General features: G+C 46.8%; 1 protein-coding gene across 13 annotated transcripts in view; it reads right to left on the reverse strand.

Annotated features, from left to right (window-relative positions):
* The window catches only part of ITSN1 (intersectin 1), a 114,312-nt gene that overhangs the window by 33,251 nt on the left and 66,041 nt on the right, over positions 1 to 15,020 (reverse strand). For 11 of the 13 annotated variants that reach the window (XM_083171778.1, XM_083171777.1, XM_083171768.1 and 8 more), the window contains 9 exons: positions 12,584 to 12,822; positions 12,170 to 12,329; positions 11,398 to 11,603; positions 10,877 to 10,959; positions 8,952 to 9,118; positions 6,428 to 6,473; positions 3,055 to 3,176; positions 1,635 to 1,752; positions 5 to 196 (listed from right to left, as the gene is read on the reverse strand). In XM_083171778.1, coding sequence (XP_083027904.1) covers positions 5 to 196; positions 1,635 to 1,752; positions 3,055 to 3,176; positions 6,428 to 6,473; positions 8,952 to 9,118; positions 10,877 to 10,959; positions 11,398 to 11,603; positions 12,170 to 12,329; positions 12,584 to 12,822 — 1,333 coding nt within the window. The remainder of the gene's footprint in view (positions 1 to 4; positions 197 to 1,634; positions 1,753 to 3,054; positions 3,177 to 6,427; positions 6,474 to 8,951; positions 9,119 to 10,876; positions 10,960 to 11,397; positions 11,604 to 12,169; positions 12,330 to 12,583; positions 12,823 to 15,020) is intronic. The other 2 variants (XM_083171779.1, XM_083171780.1) reach the window with 1 other exon arrangement.

The following is a 15,020-nucleotide window of genomic DNA, read 5'->3' on the forward strand; positions in this document are numbered from 1 at the left end:
TTACATTGTTGGCTGGGGTCCATGTCTGTGGTCAGCTTGACGTAGTTGGAAGGGAACAGACCCATGTGGCCGTTCAGTTCTCCTTTCCACCAGTCTGGATCCTCTTTGTTCAGTACATTGATAACTTGACCTTTGGAGAAAGCCAGCTCGTCGTCGTTCTGTGCGATGTAATCGTACATCCCGATAACCTGGCATGCTAAAGAATGAAAGTAGCAAATCAGATCACTCAATACTCGCTAGACGATCCAGCTATTTATGTGCACTTTTCATATTGGAGCTACTCTTCAGAAGCGGTTTCATTCAATAGAAATATTTACCATTATTATTTATTACAACGATCACTGAAACTTCTCTTTCATTTTTTTTTTTAAATATAATTTTTTTTTTTTTTTTAAACCTGACGTCTGTGAGGAGACGCATTGTTCTTTTATCTTTACTTTTTTCAGGCTGCTTAATCAATTGATATTACTACCATGGCAACCACAGTCACGACACATAATGTAGAGAAAGTAGGTGGTTTGGAATGGTCACCTCCTGCCCAGGAATTAATACCTTTGTAGTAGCAAACGTGTTAAGCTCTTCCACAGACGTTAGGAAACATAAACCGAGCTACAGGAAGACATTGTAGGAAACAATTCCCAATTAAATAGCTGGAATCTTATAATACTCTATATATTAAAAGTCCTGCAGTCATGAGAGTGGGTAGTGCACACTTCACAAAAGATAACTTGTGTAGATACAACGGCTTCAGTAGGGACTAGACCAGTGCTCCAGATTTTTTTTTTAAACCACGGCACCCTAGAACAGTGATAGCTAACAGTGACACTCCAGAACTACACATCCCATTATGCCCTGCTACAGTTTTTTTATTTGGCCATGCTAAAACTGATGCAGGGCATGCTGGGATGTGTAGTTCAACAACAGCTGGAGTGTCAAGGTTAGCCATCACTGCATTAAGAGTATCAGAAATTTTTTCGTGGCACCCCTAGGCCAAAAATTTTATTGAGAAATTAGAGAATTTTTTTTTTTTATAAATTGTGTTTTTGAGGTCATCCTTAGGTACAGTTATGTGGTGAAGGAGAGGATTTGCTTAGGTTTGTCCACGTAATTTAAGATTGGAAGCCACAATCGCTAGGTTTTGCCTTTTTCATTGACCATGAATATTTTAAACTGGTCCTGGACCACCAACCCAGGGCCCCCCTGCAAGTGCTCCGGTGCCACGGCACACGGTATAGGAACCACTGGACTAGTAAAGGGCAGGTGGGAAACGACCACTGAGGGTGTGGGGTCAGAATCAGGACTTCAGTATTGTGTGAAAGGTTATGAACCACAGGGGGTGTGAATGAATGGGCAGCGGCATCAGGACGGGGACAGCTTCAGAAGAGTGACTAGTATATAAGATCACTGCATCATCAGCAGAGGAGGGAATCTGCAATTATCGCCGCCGCGTCTCTCACAGCATTTTGCACGGTTAGGGCTGATCGACCTATAAAGACAGCAGTTGTAGGACTCGATGTTTAGCTAAACAGATATCGGTGTCTAACCAACATGATGCACATAACAAAACTCCGGAGACTTTGGTCCCGGACAAGGCTGGTGTGAGGGGCACCAAAGGATTATGGCATTCTACTTACTGGGCGGTAACACTGCTGGTTTAGGCGGTTCTGTTGGCGTGCTTTTATTTGTACCAGGGCTCAAAAGTTTAACGTAATTGGCAGGAAACCATCCAATCTGTCTTTTCTTCCCTCGGGCCTGTAAGAAGGAGAATGGATAGAAAACAAGACACCGGTCACCTGAGGCACCCGTCTCACATACAACCTATCATATTACAGGAGACCTGCCAATGACGGAGATAAGATTGGACTCCCAGATACACTGTACTGTATATCCCCAACAGATCAGTGTATATTTATATAGGCACAATGGTTAATTCCAAATGGTCAAAAAGGCAATAAACAGACTCCTACACCACCTGATATTACTTCAGCAAACATCCACCTCCTTGCCAGTGGGATCCTCTTACCGGTCCCTAGAATCTGGACAGGGCTGCAGATCCTGTCATAGTGGGAGCCTGTGTGGCTGCAGCAAAGAAGCTCTATCCCACCAGAGACAGGAGAGAGAAGCTGGCGCTGTGACTGTTGCACAAAAGTGTCACTTCCGTCAGCGCATTAAAGTAAAGGAAATTAAACCAGCTGAAAAACTTGCCCTGCACCTAAGGAGCTGAGTGAGAGGACACTGGGGCATATGTATTAAGCCTGGTCAAGTGATAAAGTGGTGATAACTCACCAGCCAATCAACTCCTAACTCATTTTTCAAACACAGCTAATTGGCTGGTGCGTTATCACCTTCCCCTTTTTACTTCACCAGGCTTAATACCTTTGACCACTATTTCTAAAGGCTGACCTGTCCTAAGTACAAGTCTGACCCAATTCCCTTGAGATCCCACGGCAGCTCACTTACAATTTGGCACTTACTGCGCCATTTGTTCATGCAATAAATCGCATGCGCATCTGCGGAGCTGCAGGAGAATTAAAAAAAAAAAAAACGATTCAAAAGACTGGGCGGCCACTGATTGGCTGAGAGCTTTGTCAGCCAATCAGAGACCGCCCATTCTTTAGTATGATTTTTTTTTTTTTTTGCTTTTCTCCTGCATGCTGGGGATGCAGAGCGGGGAGAGCGCTTCTCCTGCCCAGTGCTCCCCTGCTCTGCAGATAGGTGTGAGACAGTGGTCAGATGCGCATCGGGCCGCGCATCAGATCGGACATTACACAATGGAGATTTGGGATGACTTCCTAGGCCCGATCCGCCGGAATCAGGTGAAAACCGGGCCCAAATCGCATAGTGTATGGGGGCCATAACAGCGGTTAATCTCATGGGTTACATTCAGTGTAACACAATATAATGTGCACTTGCTATATGCAGTAATTAATTTGCAAGATAGAGATCGGTTTCCTACTAGTCAACGCTATTAAAGGGTCTGTTTATATCTGCTTCAATACATTGCCAGAAAGCCATAGAACAGTCTATTCCCCCCCATTTGGTTGTATAACTGACCTGTAACTCTCCTTCCCACCAGCCTCCGGGGTTCTTCTTCCTAATCAGAATCAGCTGCCCAGGAGCCAATGTCAGCTGCTCAGGACCAGTAGCTAGATATGGGGCTATGACTTGGGCAATTTCTGGAGAGGAAAGCAGAAGTAACGTCTGTCATACGGTGATCATTCAGCAGACGGCGGACAGATTATTTGGTTGTACGATAAATCTTCTAGACCCCAAGTAAACACAATGAGCCTGATTCAGGGTTGCAGATACGGCGAGATAGGAAACGACAGCTCTGTCCTCGGTGTAAGGGATCGGTCTGAAATCAGCTGGACCTCTGCTTATGTGTAACCTTCTACTCGCTTATTACACCCAGCGGAAAGTAAAAGCTGCAGCTAAGACGCGCATGACTATGAATAGATGTCATTGCTTAAAGTAGCGTACGAAGATTCAGACATAGGCCCACCTGCTAAAAACCACTAGACCCGTCCCCAGAGCAGACCTGCGTGTAACACCGAATCAGGCCCAGCAGATTATAGTGAAGCACAAACATTATGCAAGCAAACCGCACACTGGACAATAACAAAAGCAGTACTACAACACAACCGGGGTCACATGGGCCTGTGACGGAAAGTGTTCAAGGGCCTATACTGAGAAGGGGAGGAGCTGTGATCAACGCTGTGTGTGTGTGGCCAATGTTGTGTCACGGTGGCCAGTGTGTAGGTGTGGCCCGAGACATGTGGCAGTGTCCACCCTGCACACCCGGGATGGGGAACCTTCGGCCCTCCAGCTGTTGTTGAACTACACATATATAGCAAAGACTGTAGCAGGGCATACTGGGATGTGTAGTTCAACAACAGCTGGAGGGCCGAAAGTTCCCCATCCCTGCTCTACACTATCAGCCCCATTGTCTCCCTGTATAGATAATAGAGAAATTGCAGAGCAATCCAACGGTGTGCCCAAGCTGGGCCGCTGGTTAGCACTACGATCTCATGGTGATGGGCTTATTTTTATGTTTAGGCCTGGAGCTTTCCATTCACTACTACAGATGTACAATGCATGTTATTGTGTCTCGCTAGATTTTTTAGAGCTTCACGAGGAGCACAAGAACCGGCGTTAAGGAACCGCAAAAGTTTTTTTTATTTTTGTGGTAAAATTATTTCTGCTGTATCCATTTGGTGGACAATGGACTATGGGGGTTATTCTAGTTCACTCGCAAAGCCACAATCACTCTGATTGGTGTGGGTGTTTTATTGTTTCTGTGCAGGGTATATACCGACTACTTTATTTTTACACTGCAACATAGATATCAGTTTGAAGTACACCCCCCACCCAAATCTAACTCTCTCTGCACCTGCAGTGCATACGGTTTTGTCCATAAGAGAGTGATTGTGCCTTTGCGAGTGAACTAGAATAACCCCCTATGTGATATAGAGAATATCCATTGGAGCCCCGGCTCTCTAAACAAATTTAACCCATCAATGTCAGCCAGAGCCAGGTAAACTGCCACGGCCCACGTCCCTGAGCCACAATAAAGCACCCCTCTGGCCATTCCTAGTTTCAAAAATACCCAAAAAGTTGTGATCAGAGCAAAGAGTTCAAAGTTCAAAACTGGATATAGTGGGACACTGACCCTCCCCAATCAAGTAAGTCCTTGGCATCCATAAAACCGTAACGTTGGCCCGGTATCCCGTTGATAGATCTACAGTGTCTAGACAGTCAAAGTCAATAGGTCGACACTTACAAAAAATGTACATGCACAGGATCCATGTGAACTACATTGATGTAGCAGATCAACGGAGTTCAGGGTACGCCTGCACTAATTGAAGGTTCACTTGCTCAGGTGTCGAAATAGACCCCCCCATCCCCATTAGAGAAAAACACGTCGACCATTTGTCAATATTGACCTATTGACAGTCTATCCAGACACTGTAAATTTTTTAATCTATAACTGTGCTCGGACTAGGCCATACTGTTCATGACTGGTCTTGAAAATGTTATTTTGAAGCTGTCCTTCCAGACTTCGACATTGAGTCTCAGTTCAAAATGGCCGAAAATCAACCAAACGGTTTCATTTGGTTTTTGGAACCAGAAAAAGAGAATTGTAGAAATATTCATCCACTTCTGGCTGATTACACCTGAGGTTTGTAATGGACAAGAAGCTGATCACATTGCCTTTATCCTATCCACAGGAAGACATCTGGGTGGCATCTATACATTTGAAGTAAATTTGAACCACTGATCCCAATAGATAAGCAGATGGGTTGAAACCACAGCCACTGCCATTGTTGGGTCACTGAGCATTTTGGATATCAGGGGTGGCCGAACCAGTCCACAAGATCAACCAACTCTCCACGTTTTCCAGATCACCTAGCTGGTGCACAGCTGTAGTCATTACTAACTGTCACATTCATTCCTACTATAGATCCACAGGTTGCCTGAGACACATGTACTGTTGGTAGATCTTAAGGGCAGGTTTGGCCAGCCCGGTTGTAGATAGTCCGATGGCTTGTCTGCCATCCCTAATTCACAAAATTTCCTTTCAACAACAGTGTTTTCCCTTTCCCACTTGTTCTAACAGGAGATTCATTTTATCAAAAGCCTTGAGATAGCGTTCAGCAAGCAGAAACCACCAAAGCACCAATTCTAGCCCCAACATCCAGAGTAGGTCTTCTATTTAGACACCTTGAAGGTGTTCAACCTTCCCCAATTCGTGTTAAGACCTCTCCGACTGTAAACCATACTTGATGTTCCCAGCCGGATTCAGTATGAAATCCCGGCGGTCGGGATCCCGGCGTTCAAAATCCCGGCCTCCGAAATCCCGACAAGGGGGGGGGAGGGACGTGGATCGCCCCCCTTGCGGGTTCGCTGCGCTCGCCACGCAGCGGGCCCAGTGCCTCGCTACGCTCGGCACGCTAATTTATTCTCCCTCCAGAGGTGTCGTGGACACCCACGGAGGGAGAAAGTGTCGGGATTTCGGCAGTCGGGATTCCAGCGTCGGGATCCCGACTGCCGGGATTTAAACTGCATCCCTCCCAGCCAACCCTGAAAAAGGTCTTGTGGAAGTTTTTAAGATATACATCAAGGTTATCGGTGGAAAACTTGTCATTGTGGAAATATAAAATTGCTCAGTGATTCAATGTGGAATAGCATTTCTAAGAAAACACCTACACTAGTGTCCATTTATCTGCGTGATTTAAAAAAACAAAAACAAAGTATATATTATATATATATATATATATATATATATATATTAAACGCAGCCTAAAAAAAAAAAAAGCCAGTGTATAATCCTGTAACAAAATTGCTAACGTGGACCCTGCTACATCCCCCCTTTACATTTATCTGTCCATCACTGTCCTGGATAACAAATAATAAATACTGAACACACCTGGTTTCTTTCCAAGGCTTCCCGTTTTCCCTGCTGGGCCCATTCCCTTTAAAGAAATAGCAATTCTGCATTACAATTAATTAAAAGACAAACAGTATCTGTAAATGAAATAGTTTGACAGGTAGGAAAACCTTTCCCTGCAATCGGTGGTCTCTGACCATCGTGTGACTTCCCGATGTGTGCGCCGATCCCGTCAGCCCATGTACAGATGTGTCCTCACGCATAATTTTATTTTTGCACTGATGTTTCAAGTGTCGCATATCAAACTAATCAGGGCGGACGAATACACAATTCTAGCCACTCATGTACCATGGCCCCTTGTGGTCTCCTTGTTAGATTATCAGCTCTGCATGCTGCAGACCACCCAAGATGAGCTACCGGACCACATGCTTCCTCACCTGCCACCAGTGGACACAGAGGAGCAGTCGTTCATGGTGACTGACATCTTCCCCGGTGGCCACTTCCTGAGGTCCAGACCTTCCCCTTCAGGTTAGCTGGGGGCAGGTATCGCTCAGTGTAACCTCCCCAGTGTGCCCATCATGGCTGTCGCAGCCTGTTGCGCTCGTAGACTGGCTACAATATACATGGACCTGGCCTATGTTAGCTCCATATTCCGGACGCTGCTACCACCCGTTTTGTGCCGTCTTATAGGCGTGCCCTGTTCCACCCAGCGTATTACTACGCCGTGCCCTGTTCCACCCAGCGTATAACTCCGCCGTGCCCCCGCGATGGTCGGCTCCTCTGGTGCCTTCTGTGGATGGAATTCATAACCCGTGGAAGTTATTAACCAAAAATATTGAACCAAAGTCGCCTTTTGTGCTTTCTAAAGTAGGTTTCTTTTTATTTCTGTGTGTATTTATGTCTATCTACTTGCTGGCGTACTAAAGGGCCGGATGTATCGAGCTTCAATAAGTGATCAAGCAGAGCGTGATAAACAACCAGCCAATCAGCTCCTAACTGCCATGTTGCAAGCTGTTTGAAAAAGGACAGTTAGGGGCAGGAATAGGCCATTGGGTCGACTTACTTTTGGGTTAACATGCCTAAGGTCGACACAAGCATTAGGCCGACAATGACTAAGTCGACAGTCAAAAGGTCCACATGGGTTTCACTTTTTTTGTCCTGAATGCCCACATAGTCAACATGGACACTGTCACAGTGTGCTGCGCTCGCCATGCTCCGGGCACGGTGCCTCGCTGCGCTCTGCGCGCTAATCTATTCTCCCTCCACCACTTGTGGATGGTAGAGCATGAAAAACCGCCTGCCGGCACGTTGGCTCACAATAAAAGGTGAAAAACTCATGTCGACCTTCCGTCCATGTCGGCCTATTTCAGGTGTCGACCAAAGCCATGTCGACCTTTGGTGTGTTGGCGTAAGGACTGTAGGAGCTGGCTGATTGGTGCAGCTGGCCCCCTAAGGGCGGGATGTATAAACATACATCGCTGCCCCTCACTACGATGCTAGCGCATATGGAGGGGGGGTGTGGTTGTGTGCGTCTCCATCACCACCTGGGCTCTGCAGCGTTACCCGGCTTCTACTCCACCCCCCCCCTGCAGCCGGAAGGACCTCCCCGGCTGTGATATGCTGTTGGGGGGAGGAGGAGCAGCACAGAGGACAGGGAGGGGGTAGGATTCTGCGGCGGACGGCTATAGGGTATCGCCACCCAAAGGTAATTAATACAGAGTCGTGTAAAAAGGAGACTCGGCACAGCTCCTTCACACCAGGCGCCACATGGCATATTGAAGCTAGGTGCAGGAGGACACATCTGTACGTGCCCATGAGCCAAGGCTGGCTTTATAAAGGAGCTAGTGATGCAGAGGATGCAAGGATCAGCAGTGAGAGGCGTTAGACTTAAGAGGATGCGGCAATAGTGCCGGAGGAGAGGCAGAACAGCAGCTCTGTCGGAGATATCCTAAGGCCAGTCGCCTTACATTGTGCGGGGAGAGTGGACTATCCACACAGTAAGGAGAGGGCCCATCTCCTTACAATCAGCCCGATTCAGCTAGGTTAGCAAAGCAAAAAAAAAGGCACACAACTGGGAAAACCCATGCTGTACCGCAGGCAGGGCTGATCTAACATGTGCAGTGATATTTAAATTTGGGTGGGTTGTATATTTTCCGTGCAGGGTAAATACTGGCTGCTTTATTTTTACACTGCACTTCAGATTTCAGTTTGAACTTCAGAAAAGCAGGTTTGGATTTCCCCGTATCTCAAAACAAGATCTTATTGGCTATCCGGCTGTCACATGTTTTGGAGTCAGAACATGTGACAGCCGATAGCCAATAAGATCCCGTTTTGAGAACCGGGTAAATCCTGGATCTGCACAACTCTAGTTTGAACACGCCCTGCCAAAACCCAAATCTCTCTGCACCTTTTACCTGTACCCCAGCTGCAGTGCACGTGGCTTTGCATGTGTGGGCTTTTAAGCTTTCCTAACAAAGCTGAATCAGGATTCGGGCACAACGTGCGGGGAGTGCGGACTGTCCACAGTGAGAGCAGGAAGGAGAGTATTTCCGGTTGCTTTTACCTCTGAATCTTTGAGCCTGACATAGTTGGAAGGGAAGACGCCGGTTTTATCTCCCACTGTCCCCGTCCACCAGTCCCCGTCTTTCTTAATGACTACAATCATATCTCCTTGCTGGAAGGTCAGGTCGCCTTGTTCGTTGCTCTCATACGTGTACATGGCTATGTACTCTGCAAACAAACCTCTTGTTAGGGATCACACAGCACATTTAGGTCACTTAGAAATGGGAAACATGAAGTGAAATGAGGCGGATTCCGACTTGCATTGTGAGGCTGACGCCCATCACTGAGAGTGACACCCTGCAGCTCATACTAGACTGCATGACCTGGCACCGGCTGAGATGTCAGCTCTTCTGCTGTGCCAGGGACAGGAGACCAAGGGCGGCGTCTGTCATTCTCCAAGAATAAAACATTTTTGTAGCCAATATTTGGAAGCAAAGTAATTATCTATCAGACCTATACCACACTAGATAGGCGTCTGATGCAAAAAGGAGAGTTGCTGTATAATCCTCATGGTCCCAATTTAAGGCTTACCTAATGCCAAGTCATATTGCTGGATGCCTCTGGTTCTAGACCAGCCCCTAATACTCATGGGGACCACCAAACAGAACGGATCCCACTTAAGCAGTGGATGCACCGTAATCCTGCTGCGTGAAGGATTACGGCTGGATTATGGCTGCACTCACTTGTCCCAGAGCTGCTAAACCAACATGGCCCATAGATCTAGAACAGGGCTGGTCAAACCGGTCCTCATTATCTACCTACGGTCCACGTTTTCCAGATCACCTAGCTGGTGCACATCTGTAGTCATTACTAACTGTCACATTCCCCAAATCACCTAGCTGGTGCACAGCTGTAGTCATTACTAACTAACTGTCACATTCCCCAGATCACCTAGCTGGTGCACAGCTGTAGTCATTACTAACTGTCACATTCCCCAAATCACCCAGCTGGTGCAGAGCTGTAGTCATTACTAACTGTCACATTCCCCAGATCACCTAGCTGGTGCACAGCTGTAGTCATTACTGTCCCATTCCCCAAATCACCTAGCTGGTGCAGAGCTGTAGTCATTACTAACTGTCACATTCCCCAGATCACCTAGCTGGTGCACAGCTGTAGTCATTACTAACTGTCACATTCCCCAGACCACCCAGCTGGTGCACATCTGTAGTCATAACCAACTGTCACATTCCCTAGATCACCTAGCTGGTGCACATTACTGTCACATTTTCAAACCTGCCGCATTCATTCCTACTATAGATCCACAGGTTGCCTGAGACACGTGGACTGTTGGTAGATCTTGGACAGGTTTGGCCACCCCCTGCTGTAGAACATAAGATTATGCTCCATTCCAATCACAAACTAATTTTCCAGCCTCATCTATTACTCTTCTTTTCTTATATTCCCCATTTCAGTTTTTTTTTTAATTCCGCAGTGGACAGCTTGTTGCAACGGATCCCTATTACTATAGCTTGCCAACACCTGAAACAGGTCAGGACTATTTGTGTGGAGTCTGTATGTCCTCACCACATTCTGGTAGTTTAAATCCCTTCTGGCAAAAAAAAGAAAAAAAGAAGAAGAAGAGGTGTGTATTTGTGTCTACATGCGATAAGAACTCTAGAATGTTAGTGCAACTGGGACAGATATGAATCAGATATTCCCTGCTGAGGAATATATGCTGATAAGTAGCACAATAATGGCTATTTTTGCTAGTAAACAGTCAGCAAGCACGAAGGCGCCCAATCAGCATTTCACCAGCTCATACGTCCGGATCTCTTTTTCCATGCAGATTACTCATAAGGTTCTCTTTAGTGAAGACCTCGCTTTCACATGACTTGTAACAGTGATCTGCACAAACAACAGCCCCCAGCTCCGGACGTTGGACAGATGCATAGTAATGTGTTAATGACCCCCGCAGCCCGGCCTTACCTTCCCCTTGGACAGAAGGTTTGAATGCTGGTGATGAAATCCTCTTGAGACTAGCCGGGCTTTCTGACGACGTTGAATCAATGCTACGGAAGTAAGAGACATTGAAAACTGAATGGATGGCATCGAAAAAGCCGATTGCACAGCGTGAACCTAGATTTTCAGTAAGAACTGACAATATATGTAAAAATGCTGTAAGCATAGATCAGGCGCATGAATGCCTCCTTTTACAGGTAATGTCGCTGCTTGTTCCTGTTACTAGCGGCAACAGATGCGACTTATGCTGGAGGTAACGCCTAGTACGGTGCATGGAAAGGAAAATCTACATGCATCATGGGGAAAATCTAGAATATATTGTGCGAAACTCCGTTTGAGCCAGAATATTAAAATGTCGACACATTATTCTAAGCGCTGCATCGCAAAATCCATCCCACGGGGGCTTATTATATTTATGATGAAAGAGACCCTTTCAATTAAAAAAAAAAAAAAAAAAGATAAAAAGCTTCTATAGGCGACATACGAACCTCGTAGACTTCCTTAAGGGACCGGAAATGAGCTTCACATAAGATTTGGGAAACCAGCCCTTGTGCCCCTGGACCTCACCAAACCACCACATATCCTGCTGCTCCAAAACGGTGATGATGTCACTTTTGTTGAAATTTAGGTGGTTGTCCTTCTTGGCCCTCCAAGGATACAGGGCTTGCGCTTGGAGCCCCTCTACTTTTTCACCCTATGAAGCGTAAAAAAAAATGCATCTAGTAACAATGAACTAAACAATGAAACAAAGCAAGAACACAACAAAGCAAGAACACAACAAAGCAAAAAAACAAACAAAGCAAAAAAACAAACAAAGCAAAAAAACAAACAAAGCAAAAAAACAAACAAAGCAAAAAAAATAAGCAAAAAAACAAAGCAAAAACACTCTGGTGGGTACGTAAACTAACCCGGCACTATGTGCACATGTTCTATAACCCATTAATATAAGCACGCTGTTTGTAAATGGCACTATGAAACAAATAGCTAAAGTAATTGGTTGCAATGGGTTAAACCCCATTTGTGACCGTTTTCCAGTGACAATTGGTTCTCAATAACTGTATGTTTGTCTAATGAAGGGAACATGTATATCCCCTAAAAAAGTCTGAGCCCAATAGGCAACATTTTAATTGTACATTTTCATAAGAGAGTCAGATTTATAACAACGTAAGGTGACTTAATTGATGGCACATGTGCAGTTGGAATCAATGTGGTTCTGTAGAGATTATGGACCCAGCGGTACCGTCCATAACGCCAACATACCTGGCCCAGTACAGGAGAAGGAGAAGAGCCCGTTACAGTAGCAGGGGTAAAAGCGGAACGCTGTCGGATCTGGCCGGCGCTGGGTACAGACAGTGAAGGCTGAGCGGCCCACGAATCCCAATTGTCAGTTTCTGCCTTCTCGTTATTATTAGTTGGCCACCTATTGAACCGGAAAGTCAAAGAAATATACTTACAACAAGCATAACGAGACGTCACAATTGGCAGGAAGAAGAGTGGGAGCAGCCATTGTGTGCTCCGATGAGGTCACTGATTTATAGCGATTTGATAGGCCGCAGCCTCACAGACACTGGCTCAGCCTAGAAAGGAGCTTCTCCCGCTGCTTCTAGGTGACCTGTGCCCTTTACGGGTTTATATCTGGTAGTTAGCCAGAGGGCTCGGCATCGGACCACTTACGTTGAACTGAAGTCTGCCCAGTTGTTGGCGGTTGTGGTCGTATCGGTAAAAGCTACTGATGTGGCTGTGGACGGCGTCACGTGGACAGTGGTTTTGGCTGTAGTGTCTTCTGGCTGCTTTACTGTACTTGGAAACTCGCTCTCAGGCATTCGCTCGGCGTAATTGGCAGGGAACCAGCCCGTCTTCCCTTTCAGCTCACCGCCAAGCCACCCAGGCTCCCCAGTTTGGCTCTCATCCACCTGCGGATATGGACATAAATTAGCCCTCTGTGCCATGACTTTCCAATAGGCAACAGTCACCGTGCAGCTCTTCTCTACACTAATGCCATCAAGGACGGACATGACAATCATCACTGTAGAGCTGCAGAGATAATGATATGACCTATATTCTACCATACAACCCTTTATACACCAGGTATGTTTCATCCTGAGAGATCCCTACATTGTTAATGGACTGTCAATCACTGACATTCTGCTGCTGTAGCGAGTCGTCGCAAGATCCGTTGGCGAAGAACTGATCCTGCACGTGCGCCAAGTACCAATAATCTGTATATTGCACCACATAATGCAACGCCTTTCACATCTGAACAACCCCCAATGTGTCCAAACCTGCGCAGCTCTTCAAAAACAAATGGGGCGATTCAGGTTGGTTTGCAAAGCACATTTGTGGTATGAGGTTTAGCCACCTATAAGTAATGGTTCTTAATTAAAAGTGGATTTTGGTCTTACCTGGAAAATCCTTTTTTCTGAATCCATGGTGGACACTGGGACAGTGGGTGTGGGTGGAGCTACAGCGACAGGCACCAAGGAGATTAAATTTCTTTGGGTGCAGCCCAGGCTCCTCCTCCTCCACGCCCCCCCTAGGCTTCAGTTGTTATAAAGCTAGCCCGGTAGGGACAGGAAGAGAAAGAGTAGAAACCATACATACTGAAGAGAATTCTTGCGATCAAGAAAAAAAGACAGAAAAAAACCCCTCTCATTGTCAGCCTTGTGCGTGAGGTGGGTGCCCAGTGTCCACCATGGATTCAGAAAAAAGGATTTTCCAGGTAAGACCAAAATCCACTTTTTTCTTTCATACTCATGGTGGACACTGGGACAGTGGGACGTCCCAAAGCTGTCCCCTCAAAGGGTGGGACGCACCTGAGCTGCACTGAGGACACGACGGCCAAAAGCAGAATCTGCTGTGGCAAACGTGTCGAATTGATAGAACTTTAGGAATGTGTGAGGCGAAGACCACGTAGCCGCTCGACACAATTGCTCTGCTGATGCCCCCTGACTGGCCGCCCAGGAGGATCCCACTGAACGAGTAGAGTGGGCCCTAATCGCAACCGGAACAGGCTTGTTTGCACTCAAATAAGCCTGCTTAATAGTTAGGCGCAGCCAGCGGGCCAGAGTCTGCTTCGAAGCCGGCCAACCACGCTTTGCCGGGTCATACAGCACGAACAGAGCTTCTGATTTGCGTAACTCTCTAGTACGACTGACATAAATCCGAAGGGCTCGAACTACATCTAGCGAGCATAACTCCGAGGAGTCCTCCGACGGAGAAAAGGCAGGAACAACAATATCCTGGTTTAAATGGAATCGTGTAACTACTTTAGGGAGAAAAACCTTCCGAGTCCTTAGAACAGCCCTATCCCTGTGAAAAATCAGGTAGGGTGAAACATGTGACAGTGCGGACAACTCCGACACACGTCGAGCAGAAGCAATTGCCAGCAAAAACAAAGTTTTCCAGGATAACCACCTTATGTCTACTGCATCTAAGGGTTCGAACGGTGCACCCTGAAGAGCTGACAGTACTAACGGTAAATCCCACGGTTGTGTGGGGGCAGAAACTGGGGGCTGAACATGTAAGACCCCCTGTAAGAACGTTTGAACAGCCATTCGTTTGGCGAGGCGTCTTTGGAAGAGTACCGAAAGCGCCGACACCTGCACCTTTAGGGATGCCAGACGCAATCCCAATTCCAGGCCCGATTGTAGAAAAGCTAAGACCCTGGAGAGCCGAAACTCCTGAGGCGACCAATTTTTCTGGTTGCACCAGGAGTAAAAAGCCCTCCACACTCTATGGTAAACCCGTGAGGATGAAGGCTTGCGTGCAGCCAACATGGTCTGAACTACTCCTGGAGCAAACCCTTTCTTCCTTAGGATCTGCCTTTCAATAGCCACGCCGTCAAAGCCAACGTCTGTAAGTCTGGATGTACGCACGGGCCTTGAGACAGCAAGTCCGACCTCTGAGGAAGAGGCCATGGAGGTTCCAGGGATAGTGCTAGCAGATCCGTGAACCAGCCTCTCCTCGGCCAGTATGGTGCCAGAAGTATAAACGTTGCTGGTTCCTGTTTGATTCTCCGGATGAGCCGCGGCAGGAGAGCCACTGGTGGAAAAACATATATCAGGGAGAAAGGCCAAGGGGCTGACAGGGCGTCTGTTAATGCTGCTCCTGG

Source organism: Crinia signifera, chromosome 2, assembly GCF_055691185.1.
Source record: "Crinia signifera chromosome 2, ASM5569118v1, whole genome shotgun sequence".
Taxonomy (NCBI): domain Eukaryota; kingdom Metazoa; phylum Chordata; class Amphibia; order Anura; family Myobatrachidae; genus Crinia; species Crinia signifera.